The sequence below is a fragment of the Elgaria multicarinata genome, chromosome 7, assembly GCF_023053635.1.
Source record: "Elgaria multicarinata webbii isolate HBS135686 ecotype San Diego chromosome 7, rElgMul1.1.pri, whole genome shotgun sequence".
Classification (NCBI taxonomy): Eukaryota; Metazoa; Chordata; class Lepidosauria; order Squamata; family Anguidae; genus Elgaria; species Elgaria multicarinata.
The window spans coordinates 73,996,170-74,019,840 of NC_086177.1; the positions used below are offsets into that span (position 1 = coordinate 73,996,170).

Here is a 23,671-nt window from a genome sequence, read left to right on the forward strand (position 1 = left end):
TCACCATCCACATCTGTACTAGTCAGACATCTGAAGGTCTGGGTGACACCTTTTAAGAAAGATCTAGATCAGGGGGTTTGAACCTCTTTCAGCTGATGGCCAAATTTCATTTTGGAAAAGCTCTCGGGGGTGGTGGTGCATTCCTGTGGTAGGAGGGGCCTAAGGCAGCAGGGGCAAGGCCTCAATCGCCAGCATATTTTGGCTTAAAGCTCTTACTGTGAATAACTAATCCTTGGGAGAGGCATTTTAACCTTGAATAATAGGGGGAAACTGCACAGAAGCAAAAACACACTACAAACTGGTTGAGCAGAGGAGGTACGGCTGAGGCAAATGGGTGGGGCTAGGGACCAGACACAAAAGAAGGCAGGGCTCCTGCAGCTTTAACTGTTGTGATGAAGAGGGAATTTCACCAGGTGCTGCATGTATACAAACAACACATGCTGAAATTCCCTTTTCTACACAGCTCTTAAGGATATTGGAGCCCTGTCCTCCTTTTCATATGGTCACTCTTCCTGCACACTCCCGCAGTCTGCTGTGGACAGTCCCGCAGCCCTCCATACAGGGCCAACCCTTCCATGAAGCAGCCTGATCAGGTGGCAAAATTGGGGAGGAGCGGAAAGCCAGTTGGCTGCATCCGTGGGTGCACTCATCACTTCTGGGTTCCACCAGCCACATGTAGGTCCAAGAAGTGGCCGGTCCTGGCTCCTGGCTGGCTCCCACCCACCCGGACAGCTTGCTAGGCAGCTGGCTACATCCACTGGTCACACTTATTGCTTTTTGGACCCACCAGCCATGTGATACCAAGAAGCAGGCACCTACCCCTTCCACCTACCTGAACAGCCCAGTGGCTGCACTCAACTTCCCGCGGCTTCTTGTTCCTGCTTATCGCCTGCATGGTTGGCCAGTCGGCTGGCTATGCAGGTTACCAGCGGGACCAAGAAGAAGCCATCCACTCACTTGCTTCCCTGCCTCTCCCGGAACTGCAGTAGGAAGGGAGAATTGAATCCACTAGTTTTGTCTGTTCTGCTGATAGGAGAACAGCATTGTATACAAATCTATGAGTCCTTTGGGGATAGAGGATAGATACTGGTGAATGCTATACACTTCCTCAAATGTTCAGGACAGAGTGAGCTACAAATATAATTTGGAGAGCCAGTGTGGTGTAGTGGCTAAAATGTTGGACTGGGAGTTGGGAGATCTGGGTTCTAGACCCCACTCAGCCATGGAAACCCACTGGGTGACTTTGGGCCAGTCATGCACTCTCAGCCCAACCTACCTTGCAGGATTGTTGTTGTGAGGATAAAATGGAGAGGAGGAGGAGGACCATGTACTCTGCCTTTGGTTCCTTAGAGGAAAAATGGTGGGATATAAATGAAATAATAAATAGAATAAAAATAAATAAATATAATGAACTGTTTCAGTAGCTGCTTTGATCTTGATATCAAAGAAAGGTGAACAACAGTAATTTAAATATGTAATAGTGGCTTGACAATTCTGAATTCACAATCTTCTTGCCACCTTTAATACCATTTTCCAATCTTGTATTCACTTGCCCAAATCTTAACTGTAGTCCTATTTAAAGCTCCATATCTGTGCTACACACAAATAATCTACACACCAGGGCACACTATTTCACATAAATCAAAGGGCACATTCCTTTTTCTCCCCGTCTTGCCTATAGGAAATCTTGACTATCTCTGGATATGCATGCACATAGATAGAAGTACTGTATGAACCAGTAGATCATAGATAAAAGTAGAGATGTCAGAGGACTCTGTCCTGGGGGAAAGATTTGCCAAGCTTTCATAAGTTCAGCCCTTCAGACTTCGGCCCACCTATGTCAGAGCTGGCCCAACTTGGTGCAGGTTGAGTCAGGTCAGCTCGCAGTTGTGTGTGTGTGTGTGTGTGTGTGTGTGTGTGAGGTTTCCCCCTTAAATCAACATTTAGACAAATTGCAGATGCAATTTGTATGATTTGTGCAAAGTTTGGCCATAACAAATTGCACATGCAACGTGCGCAAATCATGAGAGCAATTTGCACAAATCAAGCAAATTATGGCCACAATTTGTTAAGGCAGGTAAAAACCTGAGAAAAGTTCCTAGATTTCAAGAAAAAGCCTGCATGCAAGCTGAGCCAGAGGCTCTGGCGAAATCCGGTGAACCTAAAACAGGGCCAGATTTCCCTGTGATGGCTATCCCTGGCTAAAAGTTAAAAAAAAAAAAAAAAGGTTAAAAGGGGAAAAAAAGATGCTCGAAAACAATTGTCAGTTTTTTGGGTTTTTTTTTAAAAAAACTTAAATTCTAGTTAGCATGTACACTGCTGTTATGATGGTTTAAAACATTTTATTAGATTTTTGTGCCTATGCAGAAAAGTTTGCTTTTCAGAAGAGTTTATGTAGCAATCCCCTCTTTGTAGTTAGTTGTTTGTGGAAGCTACAATGTACTTATTACGAGGTTACAAATCCCTATGCCTGCAGTTAAACTAAATTATAGTTGGTGGGTACATTAATTTATCCCTAGGCATGGGTTAAAACAGCATAATTGCAGGCAGATTATGTTTAGAGGTGAGCAAGTAATTCTGATTGACTGGTAAATATGTTGTAGATCAGACAGATAAATACTAGGCCTAGATATTTAACTACATTCTTTGGATAAATCAAATGCTTTACAACTAAGATTAATGGATTAACCTTTAAGAGGAGGCAGTAGATCCTGCTGTTTCTTGATTTGTTGTACTGTAAATGCATTTTCCATGGTGAGAGGCTTGATATCCCATAGAGAAATGAACTACAATTTTACCCTGCTATTCCTGATTTGCAGAAAAGATTATTGCTATGCTTGTTTTCCAGGGATGCAATGTAAGTACAGGATTTTAAACATATTGTTGCTAGAGGGAACCTTGAAAGATCAGGTTTGCACATTGGGGGTTCTTCCCGACCAGGGGCTGACAACCTTTGGGGGTCCATTTGGCAGTTTGATAAACTGTTCTGGGCACCACCATAAAATGGCTGCCATGGGATTTGTGGCTAGTCATAAATGACAAGCAACCTGCCCAAAGGACTGAGTAAAAGGCAGAGGTGGCTCCAAATCCCAACACATTAAACAATTCCTTTGAACCCACAGTTTTCAGCACCAAACTATACCTATTTCTCTCCCCTGCCCATCAACTCATTCCCCACTGTCTCTTTTTTCTCTCTCACTCGGGAGTCACCCATTCACTCTCTCTGACCCCAGCTCACCACCCATAAACATGCTTTCTTTCTCAAAGCATGTGCACCCCCATTATCCCCCTATTATCCCCACATGGATAATGTGGACCCCACATTATCCATCTATCCATCCATCCTCCATTTTCTCTCTCTCTCAAACATACACACACACCATGTGTCCTGCATGCATGCATACACATGCCTCCCTCCTTTCTGTTCCTCACTGCAAGCACACAAAAAACCCTTCACTCTTTGCTAAGAACCCTTGAAACCCACCCAAACCCTTTCTGTCTCATTCTCATGTACATGCAGTCCCCATCCATTCAGACAACCCTCCCCACTCTGCCCTGGTTGTTCCCAACTATCTCCTCTAACCAGGGCTGGTGCCAGGAGTAGGCAAGTCAGGCGGTCACCTAGGGCGCCGCCCCTTAGGGGCGCCACAGGCAGCATTCCGGCTGGCTGAACTGACTACACAGCAGTGGAAGCAATGAGCCAGCCGGTGCAAAGAGCAGCAGCAGCAGCAGACCGTGCCAGGCGAGGAGGAGGACGACGACTAGTCTACGAGGGTCAGCAGCTGGAACGGGAGCAGCCAGGCTGTAGGTTCTGAGCAATCAACACTAGCACCGCCTCCACGAGCTGCGGGCGACTCTCCGGACTGCTGCGGCAGAGGGCTGCACTGATGCGGTTGGTCGACGGCGCCTCGGGGCAGGGCATGAGAGGCGGCTGCTGAGGAGGCAGCGGGAGCCCAGTGGGGTGGTGGGGTGGCGGCTGGCCACCATGGGAAGTGCAGGATATGGCTGAGGGTGGCTCCTGCCGTGTTGGTGTTGCTTCCAGCGAGCCCCGCTTTCTCCAAGGGGAAAGGGCTCCCTGAGGTTGAGGCGCCCCCTTCCTCTTCTGCCTCCTCTCTTCCCTTCCCTCCTGGGTGTCTGTTAAACCTTCCTCCTCCCTTCCCAACCTCCCTCCCTTTATAGGGTTACTGTGTTTGTGGTGCTAATCTACTTTTGATTGATCTGATTTTTCTATTTTTACTGGATTGAATGCATTATTAACATTATCATCATCATCATCATCATCGTTGGTTCTTGGGACAGAATCCAGAACTGCCCTTGCATGTGCAATCAGCCCCACTACTTCTGGACTGCAAGTGACCCCTACCACTTGTGGAACTGCTTGTAGTTTAGCGTTTCTGAAGGCAAGCTGAAGAGAGTGGAAATGCTAGTTTCTGGAAGGGGGTAGGGTGGCAAAGCTTACATAAGTGAGCACCAGATTAGCACACCAACCTGCCCCAGTCCAGAAACAAGTGTTTCTGCCCATTTTGGAGCTTTGCCTTTGGAAGCACTAAATTGTTGTTCTGTAAGCAGTGGGGACTTACGAGTTTTGTGCTTCTTAATCGAAGTTGGCAATTTGGGTGTGTGTGTGCAAGTAGCTCGCCTTGCTTAGGATGCAAAATAGTCTGGCCCTGGCCCTGCCTCTAATCCTTGCAGGCTTCCCTAATCTCCAGCTGGCGTATTGCTCTCATTAACCCCCTCCCCTGCAAACTAGACAGAAGTGTCAGGAGCCCCTTTTTCCTCTCCCCCCCCTTATTTTTCTTGGTGGCTGAGTTTACTGCAGAGGAAAATGTCGGTCTGCAGCCACCTGCCACTATCATTTTCTAAGAATGTCTTTGAGCCCTGCAAGTGGCCCCATGGACATTCATGAGAAATGAAGATGGTAGCAGTTGAAGGTCCTCACTTTGCTTTGACACGACCCCAACTACTGGTAAGAAAATGTGGTAATTGGGCGGGGGTTGGGTAGGGCAACCTGTTGTGTGCCAAGAAAGTGTCTGGAGGCACCTGGGTGCCCTTTCTAGGCCTGTTGCTGCTATTTGATGTGTAGGTGGCATCTGTGACCAAAAATGCATTTTTCAGAGTCACTTAGTACACCAGCTGCAGCTTCTCCTGGCTGATAAGATTTGGCTCTTGGAATACATGTCCTAATAGTCTCCACATTTGATTACTGCAATGTGCTCTATGTGTTGGAACCTGAAAAGTGCTTGAAAATTGCAGCTGGTCTGAGATTCAGCAGCTGAGTGTTTAACTGTTGCTGGGACCCAGTAAGCCCAATACATATTGCAGTTTTTCATCTTTCAAACCCTAAATAGTCTGGTCCAGGGCATTTTAAGGAGTAGCTCCTTGTGGCGTTCCTGCCTATTCCCAGTGAAAATTTCCCTAAGGCCTTTCTCATCCCAGCAGGAACACCTTCCCCACACAAAGTCATGCTGCCACCAGGATCTTTTAGGCTCAGGTCCAACCCTTTTGCTCTGTCCTCAAGCTGAGAGGACACACTTGTTTATTTTTCCATCTATATTGTTCCCATTATTACTTCTCCCTTACGTGGCTAATAGCAGAAGGCATAGGATTTACATAAACAAATAAAACATTATTAATTACAGCAATAAGTTGTTGGAACAGTATATCTCTAATTCATCCAATCTCTCTCTAATCCAAACCCTATCTCTTCAGTTCCCAATCTGTATCTTATCTGACTCATTCAACCACAGCACACAGTTTATATAGCACACACACACTCCACCCCCTTCATATACTCAGCCAATCATCACACATATGTAAATCCACCATTCTACCAGACACTCATCTCACTCTCCTCCTAGAAATACTCACCATAAAATACAGATATATAACAGGAATACATAACTATAACCATAGACGCAATATATACAGACGTGTAACATCACACTCCTCATGTACTTTCTCACTATTCCTTTAAACAGGATTGGGCAACTTTTGGCCCTCTGGATATTTTGGCCTGTAACTCCCTTCCTCCCTCACCATTAGCTATACTGGATAAGGTCGATGGAAGGTGTAGACAAAAAAACATCTGGAGGGCCACAAGTTGCCCTCATCTGCTTTTAAACAATCCAAGGAGGCTTTTCTAAGCTTCCACTCCTGACCTGCTGTGGTCACAATTAATATAGTTAGTAAATATGTATAAAATACATGTGAAATGGTCTAATTATACAAATTAAGTAAAATTGATAGGTTTTAAAAATAAAATTAAAAAAGCTTGCAGTGCAACCCTATGTGCATTTACTTGGAAGTAAATCCCACTGAACATAATTGAAAGTGTGCATAGGATGATTTATACAATTGTAGGTATCAAAGGTGATTTTAAAAAATGAGGAAAATAATGGCTAAAACATCAAAACCTTTCAAATTACAAAACCAATACTTGATATTTGAAATTTCTTACCATCTAGTATGCTATCTGGAAGTTCAGACCTTGTGGAAGGCAGACCTATCAATAGTTATGATTAAAAATAATGGAGCATTTATTTTAATCTTGATTCAGATGTGAGAGACACAGAGGATGGTAACCATTTCTGGGCTACCCAGGGATATTTATTTGAAGGCATAAGCCTTTGGTATGGTCCTATGCTTTCATAACACTGAGATAAATGCTCATGGTTCTGTAAACTGAGATGGTCTTGACAAGTGTTAGGTGGACAGAAGAATGGATGAATCTGTCAGTTTTGGTTTCATCCTGTTTCTTAATTTTCCAATCTGAAATTGGTTCCTCCTAAACTTTGAGGGATTTTTTTAAGTGCATGTGGTAAAAAGCTGGAAGTGCCATGCACACTGCAACAGAGCATAAGAATGTCAAGCAGGCTGAGTCATCACTTTGCACAAGTCTTTTATGCCAAAAATTGGCCAATCTGGTTTTGTAGTTTTAGGGATCCATAAGTGTAAGTCAGTTTAAAAAAAAACAAAAACCCAATGGGGCTTGCTGTGGACCTGCTTTCCTTAGGATTAGGGTGTATGGTAAAGGGAAAATAGTGCTAGTGAAATATTTCAGAATGCATCTGCTCTGGTTCCTTCCATCTTGGAGATCTGCTGATTATGTGCATGCTTGTACAAAAAAGCATTTATATTTTCCACAGTGCATATTTTTCAGTTGCAGTCAATATGTTTTCATTTACCTTTGGGAAGAAAGGCAACTTGTAGTCTCTTCTTGATTCTTGGACAGTGCACAATACCTTACGTTCACTTGCCATATGTGAAGAACAAGGGCTCTCTTTAATTTTTCCTGCTTTCGACTGTTTCTCAAAGACAAATTGCAGTGTCTCTGAGGACACTTGTAGACTAGGGTGAGGGAGCCAACACAAACACTTACAGTACGTTCTTGTATCCCCTGTGAAGCCCTGTATTTTGCAGGGGTGGTTCTTCACTTCCTTCGGGAGCTAAAAGCCAGGCTGTGAGAGGATGATGGGCTTTTCAAAAGGTTATTCTTGAATAAAGAAGTGCCCATGTGAAGGGGCTGTGGCAATCCATATACTGAGTAGTTGGAAGTTTTGAACTGAATGAAGTCTAAACCAGTGGAGGTGGCTGACTCCGATGCCAGTGAAGTGATGAATCCGCTCCAGGTGTCAGTCAGAACTCTAAAGCTTTTCACCTTGGATAGCTCCTTTAGAGTGCTGACTGGTTCTGATTGAAATCCGGTGTGGATTCACCACCCCACTGGCAATGGAGCTGAGAGGAAAAAGAGATAGAAAATAAGGGTTTAGAAATAAAGTGAAGTTCGGTTTACATCCAAACCTTGTTTATGGGTCCTCCTTACTGAGAAGAAAATACAAAAAAAAAAATTGCCGTGGATGGAATAGCTGTCATTTTCTGACAGACAGCTTTAGTTTTTAACCACAGTGAATGGTTTTACCAATCTCTCCCAGTGCTTTGTGTGTGGGCGGGGGCACGGTAGGGGGGAGGAGGAAAGGATGTTTAAGTAATAAATTGCAGGCTGTTCTAGTATCCAGTGCTTTCTGCTAGGAATGTTAGAAGAGTTTTGGTAGAATCTGTGGGACCTGGAAGGGCGTAGCATTGTGTACTTACTTGGAAAATGCTGGGTGTCCGAATGCCCCTTTGCCTTTGCCACTGTGTGCTCCACATCCATCGTTCACCCCAGACCCATGGCACTTTATGAAAAAGCCTTAATGTGTTTTTCATTGATCATGACTCCCTAGCCTCTAGAACTATTCTTCTGAAAGGCTTCTTGTTAGGAAAACATCTATGATGCATGTCATTGTCATACAAAGTGCAATAATTATTATAATAATTAATAAATCCCATAAACGACAAACAAAATTGAACTTCCGCAGAAGGTGGGAAGGGGGAGCAAATCATCCCACCCCCATTTGACGATCCCTTCCATAAAAACTGTTTCACCCATCCTTCTGAAAATTTGCAGCTTTCTTAGCCAGGGTAGTCTCTATCCTGTATGCCATTTTTTTCATAATAATTCCCTATGAAAAACTTAGGGGGGTAAACATACCCTTTTTTTGGAGGCCCTCAACCTGTAAAGGCTGCTCTTTCACAAACCCCCCGAACCTATTGATATGAATGTTGGCTACCTGATTCCCTCAGAAGGAGCAACTACACTTGCAATTTTCATTCAGTTCTGCCAAGAAATAAAAATGTTATTGGCAGTTCAGTGCTGTTTTATATTTAAAGTCAAAATCTAAAGGCACCTAGTTCAAGAAGCTCCACACTTATTTGTGTGAAATGTGGAAGTTTTGATCCTTTCATAAAGAACTACCACGCCTTCAGATTTCATCCAATTTTGTCAAACAGCAAAAACAATATCGCCTTTCATAACTTTGTTTGTTTCTCATCATTAGAAATCCTGTTGATTTAGTCATAAACAGTGGGCTGCACAAAAATTGGATTTCTGAATCAAGATTTGGATTCATACCATGAGTCAACTTGGGTAGCCTCTGAATAAGTCCAAGGTGAATCCGGGGACCTACAATGCCCCAGAACAACACTGCTTAGGGGCATTTTGGGAACTTAAAATGGAGGCTAGACCCAGCTCCCTGGCATGCTGCTACCACTACTACCAGCTAAGCCTGACAAGACCCACTGATAAAATGAGGGCCCAGCGCAGGATGCTCTAGGATTGTTCAACCATGTTGTGCCCAGTGATTCCCCAAAACTGTTGCCCTCCAGATATGTCAGACTATAATTCTCAGCTGGCTGGGGGATGGTGGGATTTGTAGTCCAACGTATCTGGAGGGTACCAGGTTGGGAAAGGCTGGCTTAGTGCGTTTGGAAAGGCTGCCTTTTCTGAGACCACATTATCTGGACAACTTTTCTAAGGACTAGAACTGATCCATGAAATGCTAAACATTTCTTCCTTTCACTCCCACACGCCCTTCCTTTTGGCTTATGCTAGAGAAGGCCAAGGTTTGCTCTTTAAAAAACAACCCCAGGAGAAGTTTCCGTTTAACTTTTTCACTAAATGCAGGTGGTGGTCCTGTGTCAGACAGGAAAATTCCTTATTCGGCCAATAGCCCTGTTCTGCAGACTCATCTATCTTATGTGAGCTGGAGAAAATGGGAAGAAAACCAAAGTATTCTTAAGAAGTGGGGGGGAGGGCAGTGAGAAGGGGAGAAGCCAAGTCAGACTAATTACTAACTTCCAGTCTACTTATCTGAATGTCATGTAGTCAGGGCAATGGCATTTAACTTTGAGTGCTGAATCCTCCGGCGTCCTGCCTTTCAGTTGCTCTGATGTCAATCAGAGATTGGAATGTTTGTACACAGACAATGGAGCCAGGGTTTCTGTGCTTACAGACGCGTAGATTTCTGTTTCTTAAATGCTGTCGCACACTCTCCTGGTGCAATTATCGCCCGAAGAGTGAGGTGTGTGCTGCTGTTTATAAGATACATTACGAAGCGGTGGGGTGGGGTGGGGAGGAAAGGGTCCTGTTTATATGTTGCTGCTGGCCTGTGTCAAATTTCTCCCCAAGGAATTTGATCCCTCCCTTTGTGTTTTGAAATGAGTGATGGGACCGTTCCCACCCCCTCTCCGCCATGCTATGCTTCCATTTAATTAGTCCTGCTGATTTATCTCCTACTGGTTAATGTTGCATTTCTAAATATGAAGTCTCAGGTGTGGGAGTACTGATGGTCTGATGAGTTGCGTTCCATTCTCATTAAGGCTGGTGTGTCACATCTTCTCTGAGCGGATCTCTGCCCATGGAACCAGCGCCCTGTAACTTTGTTTGTTTGCCAACAAGCCCTGTTGTTGTTGTTGTTTTAAAAATAGCCAATTAAGTTCTAAAGTAAGTCAGCATTCTTGCAGGTTTTCTCCTCTTGGCTGATCATCTGTCAACAGGCCAGAGAATGCTAAAGGCTAACCTTTTTAGTCACAAGGCCAATCAATCATTTTCCATGGTGGGTTTAGGCCGGCCCCAGCGCAAAGACCCCTCCTGAGGTTGCATTAGGGTTTACAATAGCGAGGCTGTTTGACTGACAAGTCACTGAGAAAGTGGTTCTGATAGGCTCACTGAGCCGAATCTGGAAATGGGAGAATTGGGGACAAGGGGTTTCTAGGGGCTGCTGTGCATTGTGGCTGCTGTGCTCAATCCCACTGCTGATTGATGAGGGAGAGCTGTACAGGCTCTCACAGCGCTGGGTAAGATCATCTGGATTGTCTCTAAATATGAGCACTCTGTGAAGTTGCAAAATACAGATGAAACAGCATCACACAATGTTGCCATGCAGATTATGACTGACAGCTGAGTGGTCCTCTTCTTTCTTTCAGATGTGCAGGTGAGTTGAGTGAAAATGGCTCTGCTGTTTTTGCAGAAGCCCTGGGACTCAAGCTGAGCACCCATTCTTCTTAAAGTTTGGCAGAAATGTAATAACATCAAGGAGCATGAAGAAGGACGAGCAAATTTAATCCTCCTCCTCCTCCTTCTTCTTCTTCTTCTGGAAACCTTATCCTTGCCAACAATGATGACAGGCCTTCATTTCAATTCGGTATATAAGTAGAAGAGGTTTTAGCTGACTTCTTTTGGTGCTATTAGGAAAGGTCATACAGCGTGCCACACTTAAACAGAGAAGAAGTTAAAGGCTTGAACATCTTTTATTAAAAAGGCTTAGATTGGAATCCTATGCAAAAGGAATGGGACTTACTTCTGAGTGGACAAAAAAAAGTTCATGCTGTTAAAATATTTTTTTGAGGATTGATTGATAACTCTACCAATATAGAGGGAGGTTTTGTGTGTTTTTAAATTATGTTTTGCTGTAAACAAAGCTAAAGTATATCTTGGAGACAGCTAAACAACAAATCTAAAATACAGCTAGCACTCAAGTGTCAGAAAGGGAAAGGCAAGGCATTGCTGTTGAAGAATATCTGTTTCATTTTCAAAAAGAAACCTCAAGCTACAACAGCAACTTTCTGTGCTGTTCATATGTATATTTAATCATTTGTAAGTCTGTGTGGAATGGAATTTACTCCTGAAAGACCTCCTTGTCCCATAGGAACCTGCCTGGTTTTTAAGTTCTTTGGGAGGTGGGGGAGGTCTTTCTCTCAGTACTGCTGCCTTCAGAGGCATGTTTGGTGGTGACATGAGAGAGGGCCTTCTCAGTGGCTGCCCCCAGGCTATGAACTTCCCTGCCAAGAAAGGCTAGGTTGGCTCCCTCTCTGGCGTCCTTCTGCCACAGAGGAAAGTCATTTTTATTTAAGTGGGCCTTTTGTATATCAACTGGTCTGTTGGGTTTTCTGTTATTGTGTGTTTTTAACTATGTTTAAATGTATTTGTTTTACTGATTTTAATTTATTTAAATTATTTGTTTTTAGCTGCTCTACTTGTTAACCACCTTTTTTCGTGGTGGAAAGGCACAGTACAAATCAAATCAATAAATAAATAGATAATGAATTTTTAGTGGGCCTAGGCACAGAGCCCTAATCCTATCTAAACCTCGATTGGGCTATCATGTTTACTTCGTGTCGCTTTTGCAGATGTACTGCTACTTTGATCAAGGGTTGAGTTCTAAACCAGGTTTGTTTCTGTTTTTCTCCTTTTCATTCTACAGGGCTTGAAAATTGCTGAGCTGAAGCTTTTACACACGGGTTTAAAGGCAGCATTGGAGAGATAACAATGAATCATTATTGCATTGGGCTTATGTGGACTGTGCTTTGTTCTGAACTGTTCAGCAGCCTCAGTACTACTGTCAAATCCCCAAGGTTCAGAGGACGTGTGCAGCAGGAGCGAAAAAATATTAGACCGAACATTATCCTTGTACTCACAGATGACCAAGATGTGGAGCTTGGTGAGTCGGTTGTGATTTGCAGCACAATTTCACTCCCCATCGCTTTTAATATTGTATCTGTGCTGTTGTTCTTAAAAGAACCTCTTTCTGCTCTGTAAATGATCCCTTCTGTATATTTGCTCGCCCTACACATTTTCATAACTTGCTTGACAGATTTGAAAAGCCAAGAAGAAGAAGGGGGGGACCCATCCGTTTTCTCACTGGTTTTGATAGGTTTTAACTGATTCCCATTTGGTGGAGAGGTCCATTGCAGAATCAATATCTGTTAATGTTCAGCGACCTCTGATTAAATGAGGCACTTTCTAAAACTGTGCATCCAGTCCTGTTTGGGAAAGCAGGAAGCTGCCTGTCAACAGCAGTTAATTTTGCTAATAATGGCCCATTTTTCTAAAGTGTTTAACCATTTGAAACTGTGTGTGTTGTGTGTTAGTCCATGTGCATATGGGCACTCTTTGTGCTTATGGTGTCTGGGGGAAGGGCACATTGTCAACACTTCCTTGCACTGCCAGAGTTTCACTCGGCAAACTCCAGAAATCACTCTTCATGACTCAGAACACTTCTTTGGGAGCAGCTTTTGCAAGCAGCCAATAGGGCAGCTAAAGATTGGCCCTCAGAAAAAGCAGGTTCCTGGCCTTTGCTCTAAATTGGAACCAGCGATGTCTTTTGTCACCTCAGAAATGATACCATTGGGTTCTGCCCTGGCCTTGGTATCAAGTGGGCACACAACTGAGACCATGCCCATTTTGGACTTTTCATCTGCCGTGGTACCAACCGCACCTGTATCTTTGGTACCACACCTTGGGATCAAGTCAGACCACAAGTGGATCCATGCCCATTTTGGTTGTTTTACCTGTCTGGGTACTGACCATTTTCATCTTTGGTATTGGAGCTGCTCATTGTTTCTAACTTGGAAACAATGAGCTACCTTACCTGACAAAAGAGGTTGCTTATTTGCAACTGTGGTTTCTCATGTGGACATCTGTATATTCACACAACCCACTCTCCATCCCCACTGCAGGAGCCTTTGCCTATTGTTTTCCTTTCCTGCTTTTTAAAAATCTTTTTATCGCTGCAGTGGGCCACTGGAATTGAGTGGGAATTGCAGGAACCAAGCCTTTGAACATGACCAGAGAGTGTGAACATAGGCTTTCTGCTACAGTTGTGAGAAAAAGTTTGTGAACCCTAATGATAATTATGGAAATTCCATGGTTTTATCATGATAACCTTCATGAATCAGAACCAGTGCTTTTCTATTGGTTTATATTAATCAATTCTGTGTCTTGTGAAGTCGATATTCAGGGGTGACTTTGGGAGGTCCCTCCCTATAAAAGGATCAGAAACTTTGTGAGTTTGGTATTCTTCATATAGTTGTGTGGAAACACATCATGTCATGATCAAAAGGCATCCCTGAGCACCTCAGAAAAGCAGTCATTGCTGCTCATCAGTCTAGAAAGGGTTACAAAATCGTTTCTAAAGATTTGGGCCTCCGCCAATCCATTGCCAGACAGACAGTCTACAAATGGAGAAGGCTCCAGACAACAGCCACTCTACCCAGGAATAGTCATCCTACCAAAATCTCTCTAAGAAAAAAACGATGCGTCATCCAGGAAATAAAAAAGAAACCTACAGTCACTCGGCAGAACTGAAGGCAATATTTTTGTGTTGGTATTTCCACCACATATTATCTGTTGTGTTCTTTCATAGTGGAGCTCAGCCATTTTTTTGTCTCAATAGAAATCCATTATTTCTTGGTCATGAGTAGGTGCTATGTTTTGAGGAATATGTCCACAACAACAAGAAAACTTGACCACATTTTTGTGACGTAATCCTCCATCTATTGTGTCATGTGATGATATGACACCTTCTCAATTGCTGCAACTAATCAGTGAAAGTCAAGGGAGTGGTGTGAGCCTTAATGAACTATACCATATCTAAGATTGAAAATTCTCCTGTCAACTGCTGAAAGTAACATAACAAACCATATGCAGCAAATGAAACCAGAGATGCCATTTGTTCACCTTTACAGAAGATGCATACCTTCACTAGGAGATCGATCTTGCTTGTGCAAGACAATACACCTTTTGCTCATCATAGACTGTGTGCATAAAACCCTAGATCATGAATACAAAATAGCTGTAGTACATGGCACACCTCAGTAAAAGACCTAGGGGCACATAAAGTGCTTGAATTCCTATGCCAGGCTTCAATTCCCATCAGTCACAGCCAGCCTGGCCAGTGGTTAGGAATGCTGGGAGTTGTGGTCCAAATCATCTGGAGGACACCAGGATGAGGTAAGGCTGTCATAAGCTAACGCATCGTCGGACTAGTCTACATGTTTCAGCCTACCATTTGGAAGCATCATGAAATGGCCTCTGCATGACAGATGTAATATGCCAAGATGGTTATCATATGGATGGCTCGTATTGTATAGAATATATCCATGTTACAGCCAATGGTCATAAGAGTCATCTACTAGTGAAGTGGAGATTCCATCCACATTATGGCATGTAGTAAACTGTTCCATTTGTTGCAGCCATCACGCAAAGATTGTTTCAAGCAGCTTCCCTGCGACCGGGGGGGCGGGGAGGAGGGAATACTGTGAGGCATAACTTTTGTTACCCTTACATTTAAGCAAAAACAAACAATAACTATCTGTTAGCACTGGCTAATATCTGGAGCACCTTGACCAGCCTTTAAGCTTCAGCAGAAAGAAAGCTGGTGGAGGTTAGAGGAATCTTCCTTTTCTACTATTTTTTTTTAATAAAAATATTCAGTTTCGGGGGTCTGCAAGTAGGGTGGTCACTTATACATCAACAAAAAGGGGGAAATCTCTCACCCAAAAGAAGGAAATTCATTGCCAAAAAAGGGGACAGAAGAAGACATACAGTATTTCCATAAAATGTACACATGCTAATTTACAGATAGAGATAAGCACTTAAGAGCATAAGAAGAGCCATGCTGGATCAGACCAAGGGTCCATCTAGTCCAGCACTCTGTTCACACAGTGGCCAACCAGCTGACGCTCAGGAAATAATTACTATACTTTAAATTGAAATAGAACGCATCACACCATAGTAGCCAAGACTGTGACCAGGTATTCTGCATCCCTGCAGAATATGCTGTTCAAGTCCTAGTAGATAGGCAACTTTGAGAGCCTTTCTCTTCCTTCCTATGGTTCTTTATCTTTAAGCAGGACATGGACAGGACAGCCTGTCAAACAGAGGACACCTTCAAATTTAGGCCTGCTCTCAATAAGCTAGGACACATAGCCAACTGCTGTAACCATATTTGGGTTTTCCATTGCTGTATCTGTTTGAACTGAGAGCAGGAATATAGCTTCGTACTGATTAATTTTATTCTGGAAAGTGGGTTGAACTTATTTGGGTGAGTTCAAGCACTATTGAACTCAGTGGGACTTCTGTGCAGCTTTATTTGAAAGTAATAGGATGATATATATAAAAAATGTTAAAGCAGATTCTCAATGTAAGACTTACACTTAAGAGAATCCCTTGGGCTGGTCCAATGTACTGGAAATTTTTGTCCCTGAGTGTTTCATTGCATTGTATAAATGTGTGGGTGTGGGTGTTTAAAAATTAACCTCATTTTTTTAAATAGTACTGGCATATGCATGATTAAATAGCTTCTGATTGTGAAGTTCATAAACCAAAACCTAATATTTTACTCATTACCTTGAAAGTACTAAAGCATGGCAGTATTGGCCTCTAGTATAAAATATAATTCTACTGCTAAAAGCAAATATAAAGTGGAAGAGTGTTTTTAATGCTTCAGGAGATTGCAGAATTACTTTTAAATTACTGCTTCTGTTTACATTTAAAGAGCAAAAAGCAAATTTCTGACTTGTATTCCATGCCGATAACATTATTTTACTGGCATTTTAAAAAAACTTTGGGTGGTCATTTATTTTAATTTAATCCTGTGGTATGCTTTCAAGTTCCTTGGCATTGTTCTGGAATCTAAAATCGTACTGTCCACAAAATGAGACGCTTTAATGAAATGCTTCAGAACAGTAGGGCAGATCTTGAGCCTTGAAATCAATTAAATATTTAATGTAATTGAAAACAAAACTTAAGCAAATGTAGAGATAATAGATCCACATATTTTTATGGACGTTGAGAATATGCCATGTTTAAATTTGTTGAATGAGTTGTTGGTGTGAAATGGTTACTGATAAGGTTGTTTTGGTTTAGGTTCTTTGCAGGTGATGAATAAAACTAGGAAGATAATGGAGAACGGTGGCGCCAGTTTTATCAACGCATTTGTAACTACACCAATGTGCTGTCCGTCTCGTTCCTCAATGTTGACGGGGAAGTATGTTCACAACCACAATATCTATACGAATAATGAGAATTGCTCTTCCCCTTCTTGGCAAGCAACGCACGAACCACGTACCTTTGCAGTGTATCTCAACAACACTGGGTATAGGACTGGTAAGAGACATTCCCCTCCCGTTTAACCTTTCCATAAAACGGTTGTTTCCTTTCAATCTATTGATGCCCTTTAAAATGCCTTGTAAAAATGTTACCAGGATTATGGTTGGAAGGATGTAATGGAGCAACCCTGCGGAAGCTAAGCAGGATTCAATCTTCTCAACGTTTGTTTGGGAGACCAGTGGGGAGACTTATGTGCACCATCTTGAGTTCTGTAGAAAAAGGATGGTACATACAGTAGATGTAATAAGTAATCCAATGGTAACTTTGATACTGCGTTGTTGTTTTTAGAACAGTAATATAGACAGGTGTACACTTAAAGGCCTAATCATTTTTAATGGATTAGACAAATTGATAGAGGATAGCAGGGTTGGAGAAAGATTTGTTTAGTTCACGTTTTAAGGTGAACTCACTCGATTTGCTCTTTTTGAACTATTACACAAACCGAAACACAGTTATATTTCAGTATTCACACTTTTCTGAATATTGAAAGGTAGTTTTTCAGTTTAAAAATATGCATACAAACATGTATATGTTAGGGGAAAGTGTGCACAAAATGTGTATATTCATGAAAACAATGTACAGAAATACATTATGTCAGGGGGAATTAGTTACCAAACATGCATATCTTAGGAGAAATGTGCACCAAAATGTTCATGAGGATTTTTCAAAAAGAAAATTGCAAAGTGATACAGAAATGGAATGGAATGAACATAATGTTGGGAAAATGAAAAACTGAGTGAAGATTCATCCACTCCAAGAGATTAGATGTATCAATGGCTATTAGCCATGGTAGGTAGATGGAACATCCATGTTCACAAGCAGTAAACCTCTTAGGGTCAAACTATGCATTACCTTAAAGCATAGCTGGGCAACATGTGGCCCTCCAGATGTTTTGGCCCATGACTTTCATTATCCCTCACCATTGGCTATGCTGGCTATATGGGAATTATAGGCCAAAACATCTAGAGGGCCACAAACTGCCCACCACAAATCGCCCACATAGGGCCTTGCTAGACCTACCTGATAATCCGGTGGGGAGTATGGGAGAGGCCGCGCTGCAGCTAGCACGGGCTGTCACCTCTAGCTAGACATAACATGTGATGGGGTAAGGGAAAGCCCTGTTGCGTCGGCCATTATTTTTTTTATCTTAAAGGGGCCATGTGCGCAGGAGTGCACCAATGAAAAGGTAAGGTTTTTTTTTAAAAAATAAAGGGTTCCCCACTCCCCCCTGCCCCTGATTCCCCCCCCACAAAGTCTGATGCCCCTTTGTCCACTCGCTCACCCGCCCGCCCATCCCCGCTTGCTCGCCCGTTCGTCCCCCCCCTCGCTCGCCCGCCCATCCCCCGCTCGCCATGGCTGTCCCCCACTCGCTCGCCATGTCCACCCCCCGCTCACCATGTCCGATGCACCCTCCGCCCCCCCCGGCCGCGATCTCCCTTCCCCGGCTCCGTTCCTCCCCCCATCTCTCCTGCCAGGTCTGCTCTTCCCCCCCCTGGCCCCCATCTCTCCCCCCCATGATTCCCTCTCCCAGCCCGATGGGCACAGCGCTCCTATGGAGCGCTGTGCCCTGTGCGTGGCTTTTCCCGGCTAATCGCGAGTAAGCCACATAGCCGGGAAAAGCCATGGAACCAGGTAGAAACTACTGCAGCCCCGGGCTGAGGAAAAACCGGGCCACAAGTGGATCCGGTTATCCCGGGTCAAGGGAGGGTTTAGCCCGGGCTGACCCTGGGATCCCCTGTGCGTCATCTGCATGCACAGCGGTGAGCCCGGGTGTAAACCCGGGCTAAACCCTCATCTACAACGGCCATAGCTAGTAGCTTTGTCGTTTTTCCATACTCAAAATTAATCCTGTGGGATCTGATCTGGATTGGGATCCTAGCATGAGGGGAAGGGGTGTTAACTCTTTGTCCCCTCCCAGTCTGCACTGGAGGCAAAATGCAGGCTCAAAGTCCTACTCTGGATCAGGAGCATATAGGGCTGGCGGAAGAGGGCTGCTGCATTTATGCATGGTTTGAAAGGATTGTATGGCATCTGGCTGACCATTGTTGGCAATACTCAGAACCATGTTCTTTTGGAAACCACTGACTGGCTTCTATGGACCTTTTGGTCTGACCTAGCAAGGTGTTTCTTCTATTCTTAAGGTCAGTGAAGAATGATGCTATCACAAAGAAAAAAAAAGGTGTGGAAAGGTCATACAACATGGATTATTTTTTCTTTGGACTGTATTTGATTCACTGTTTAAATTGTTTTGTTTTATGGTTCATCCAGATTGCAACCACCATATGTTTGCTTTATTATGACTAAAATAAATATCTTTCCTTGCATATTTAAGAAGGGCCCTAGGCTACTCCTCACTTTGTAAGGGCAACTGAGTTTCTGTTAGTAGTGGAATTGTGAAATATATATGCTTTGGATCACAATTCTGAACCTGCCCACACATTCTTATGCTTACAAAATCAATGGGCAGTATCCATAGGTGTTATTCCACAAACAGAAATAGCATTCGAGGAGCTTTGCTGAATTATTCTATTGTACAAATGTCTCTGAATTACATTTGCACAACGACATTTGTATAAATGTAACTTTAATTGTAACTTAGTTTCCACTAGTGCAACATCATTCGCACTAACAGAATGCACAGTTGGATACTGGCCAATGGCAAAATCCAGAATAACTACTATCATAAATGTGTTGCATGAATTTGATAAAGTTTTTTCCAACCCTCATTTGTTTCGCTTTCTCCACCTGTGCCATAGGGTTAAATTTATATCTTCTCTAAGTCAAGAAAAATTCAGTTTGTTTTGATTGATGGTATTTATGTATGAAGACTCTTATGTTTTATAACAGTTACAATGGTCAAAAAACTTTGTTACTTGTTACTTGGCAACTGATGGAAACTGTAGTCCAAAAGATCTGGTGGGGAGCACCAAGTTGGGAAAGACTGAACTAAAGGGTCTGTTGGGAAATCAACGCCTATTATCACATTCATATATTGGCTGGGTTCACACAGCACTCAGTGGTTGAGTGTGGGTTGTTGTCAAATCGTGGCTTCTTCTTGAACATTGCATTATTGTGTTGTTTGAATGCAGTGGCTTTCCACAGGGTGGGTTATTGTTTTCCGTAGGATAGATTGTTAACCATCCAGTGTGGCTTGTTAACCACCCTGAACAACTCCGCAATAAAGCATGGGTTCTCAAGGTGGCTTGTTCGAGAAAAATAAGTCACCCTGATGAAAACATGTTGCTTTCAGACAATACGATAACCCATGGCTCAACAAGGATGTATATTCAACCACCGACTGTGGGTTAATATGTTATATGAACCCAGCTGATGTGAACAGGTACTGGAATGACATTAGGAAAGCAACTCATGTTTCAAAGATATCACATTGAAAGCAACCATAACCCATTAGCATCTAAAATAAAAAGTGTACAAACAATATAATAAGGGTATTTTTCTTTCTTTCATAAAGGGGATTCCTGGGATATGACATTTTATTTTATACTTTACTTTGGGGATCTTCCGTTAGCTGCTTAGAGAAATGAAAAAAAAAGCCAATTGCAAATTTAAAGGAGTACAATGTATTGTATCGTCCACAAGAAGCTTAGAGATGACCTGAAAACAAAAAAGGATACATATAGGAAGTGGAAGGAAGGCCACGCTACAAAAGAAGAGTACAGACAGGTGGCACAGAAGTTCCGAAATGGTGTCAGGAAGGCTAAAGCTGTTAATGAGCTGAAACTAGCGAGAGATGCTAAAAGCAATAAAAAGGCTTTCTTCAGATACATGAGTAGTAAAAGGCAGAGGAAAGAAATGGTGGTTCAACTGCTTAATGAGGATGGCAAATTGATAACAGATGACAAAGAAAAGGCTGAAGTGCTCAATTCCTACTTTGCCTCAGTCTTCTCCCAAAAGCGGGTCTATGACCCCCCTGGAAAAAGTGAAGCAGAAGTTGAGGGGGCAGGATTGCAGTTTGAGATTGATAAACAAATGGTCAAAGAACACCTAATTTCCTTGAATGAGTTCAAAACTCCAGGGGCCAATGAACTGAATCCTAGAGTAATGAAGGAGCTAGCAGAAGAACTCTCAGAACCTTTGTCTATTATCTTTGCAAATCATGGAAGACGGGTGAGGTGCCGGACGACTGGAGGAGGGCTAACGTTGTCCCTATCTTCAAAAAGGGCAAAAAAGAGGAACCTGGGAACTACAGACCAGTCAGTCTGACATCCATCCCTGGGAAAATTCTGGAGCAGATTATAAAGAAGTCAATCTGTAAACACCTTGAAATCAATGCAGTGATTACTAGAAGCCAACATGGATTTGTCAGGAACAAATCCTGTCAGACTAATTTGATCTCATTTTTTGATCGGGTAACCTCCCTTGTGGACTGTGGGAATGCTGTGGACGTCATATATCTTGACTTCAGCAAAGCTTTTGACAATGTGCCCCATGATATTCTGATTAACAAACTAGCTAAAAGTGGGCTAGATGGAACAACTATTAGGTGGATTCACAGTTGGCTACAGAATCGGACTCAAAGAGTACTTATCAATGGAATCTTCTCAAACTGGGGAGAGGCAACGAGTGGGGTACTGCAGGGCTCAGTCCTGGGCCCAGTGCTTTTCAACATTTTTATTAATGATTTGGATGAGGAGGTGCAGGGAACGCTTATCAAATTTGCAGATGACACAAAATTGGATGGTATAGCTAATACCCTGGAAGACAGAAACAAACTTCAAAGTGATCTTGATAGGCTGGAGTGCTGGGCTGAAAACAACAGAATGAAATTTAATAGGGATAAATGCCAAGTTCTACATTTAGGAAATAGAAACCAAATGCACAGTTACAAGATGGGGGATACTTGGCTCAGCAATACTACAAATGAGAAGGATCTTGGAATTGTTGTAGATCACAAGCTGAATATGAGCCAACAGTGCGATATGGCTGCAAGAAAGGCAAATGCTATTTTGGGCTGCATTAATAGAAGTGTAGCTTCCAAATCATGTGAGGTACTGGTTCCTCTCTATTCGGCCCTGGTTAGGCGTCATCTCGAGTATTGTGTCCAGTTCTGGGCTCCACAATTCAAGAAGAATGCAGACAAGCTGGAGCGTGTTCAGAGGAGGGCAACCAGGATGATCAGGGGTCTGGAAACAAAGCCCTATGAAGAGAGACTGAAAGAACTGGGCATATTTAGCCTGGAGAAGAGAAGGTTGAGGGGAGACATGATAGCACTCTTCAAATACGTAAAAGGTTGTCACACAGAGGAGGGCCAGGATCTCTTCTCGATCCTCCCAGAGTGCAGGACATGGAATAACGGGCTCAGGTCCAGCCAGATTCCAGCTGGACATCAGGAAAAACGTCCTGACTGTTAGAGCAGTACAACAATGGAATCAGTTACCTAGTGAGGTTGTGGGCTCTCCCAAACTAGAGGCCTTCAAGAGGCAGCTGCACAACCATCAGGGATGCTTTAGGGTGGATTCTTGCATTGAGCAAGGGATTGGACTCGATGGCCTTGTAGGCCCCTTCCAACTCTGCTATTCTATGATTCCTTCCCTGACCAGTTTCTCATTTGTCACCAAATGTTTCTTAATTGTGTGGTTATCAAGTATAATAATTGTTCACCTTGCTAAGGACTGCTGTTTACACAAGCTTAATTGGGCGTATTCAAAGAGGCTGCCATTATTCTAAGCTGGCAAAGTATGTTACATGTGTTTAAACAATGGTACAGTGTCCTGGGAACAGTTAGCAAAATTGCCAATATGCAGATAAAATCTGCCTCATTAAAATGAAAAAAAAAATCTACATTTATCTCTGCTCTTATCCCTGTGGGCACCATTAGATACAATAATGAAAAGATGTTCCCTGAAATGGTATTACTTTTTAATGAGACTTTTTATCCATTCAGCTGTACTTGGTATTTTATTAATTATACAAACAGAAATGACTTCCTGATTCTCCTTGCTTCTGTTTCTAAATATGCTTGTTGCCCGGGGCCATTGTACTCAGACACGAGCAAGTCAGAAACTTTTAGGACTACAGCTACTTGGTGCATGTCGCTTGGCTTTTCTTTTTTAATGAGTCAAGTGTCAAAGAACTTGGAAAAAACATTAAAAGTCTACAACTGTGAAAAATTTCAAAGGCCAGTGTGCAAGATGCTATGATAGACCCATTATTTTTCTGTACAGAAGACACTATCCTCTATATTATTTCCTGTGGTACAACCTCCACAGGAAACTGAACTTCTGGGGCATAGCCAGGACTTGGCCCTATCATTAGGTAAAGTGAGGCAGCAGATGATGGTGGGTGATGAAGTGTTACAGACAGAGCTGTGTTTTCCTTGTTCCCTTAAGCGAGCCTCTTTCCCTCCCTCATGTGTAGTGGAAAATGCTTTCCTGTTGCCAATGTTGAAGTAAAATTCAAATGCCTGTCCAGTCAGCATTTGTACATGACCTAGAGGGCTCATCTACACCAGGCAGGACATTCCACTATGAAAGTGGTATGAAAGTGGTACATAAAAGGCAGGAGCCACATTACTGCTTTATAGCGGTATTGAAGTGCACTGACAACTGCTGGGGCCCATTGACACATACTCTATACCGCTTTCATACCGCTTTCATAGTGTTATATCCTGCTTGGTGTAGGTACTTCACAATACCAAGGTCTTTGCATCCATGAATTATGAGTGGGCCATAGATCCACACAGAGAAGTATAGCCAACTTAAATTTTGCTCTTCTTCTTTCACAGCTTTTTTTGGAAAATACCTCAATGAATACAATGGCAGCTACATCCCTCCTGGTTGGCGGGAGTGGGTTGGATTAATCAAGAACTCTCGCTTCTATAATTACACTGTTTGTCGCAATGGCCTCAAAGAGAAGCATGGATTTGAATATGCAAAGGTATTG

At 42.9% G+C, this 23,671-nt stretch overlaps 1 protein-coding gene across 1 annotated transcript in view; it reads left to right on the forward strand.

Moving 5' to 3' along the window:
- Positions 1-23,671, forward strand: part of SULF1 (sulfatase 1) — a 125,183-nt gene that overhangs the window by 45,900 nt on the left and 55,612 nt on the right. Inside the window, exons 3-5 of the mRNA XM_063130815.1 lie at positions 12,081-12,317; positions 16,526-16,765; positions 23,514-23,665. Coding sequence (XP_062986885.1) covers positions 12,146-12,317; positions 16,526-16,765; positions 23,514-23,665 — 564 coding nt within the window. The 5' untranslated portion in view covers positions 12,081-12,145. The remainder of the gene's footprint in view (positions 1-12,080; positions 12,318-16,525; positions 16,766-23,513; positions 23,666-23,671) is intronic.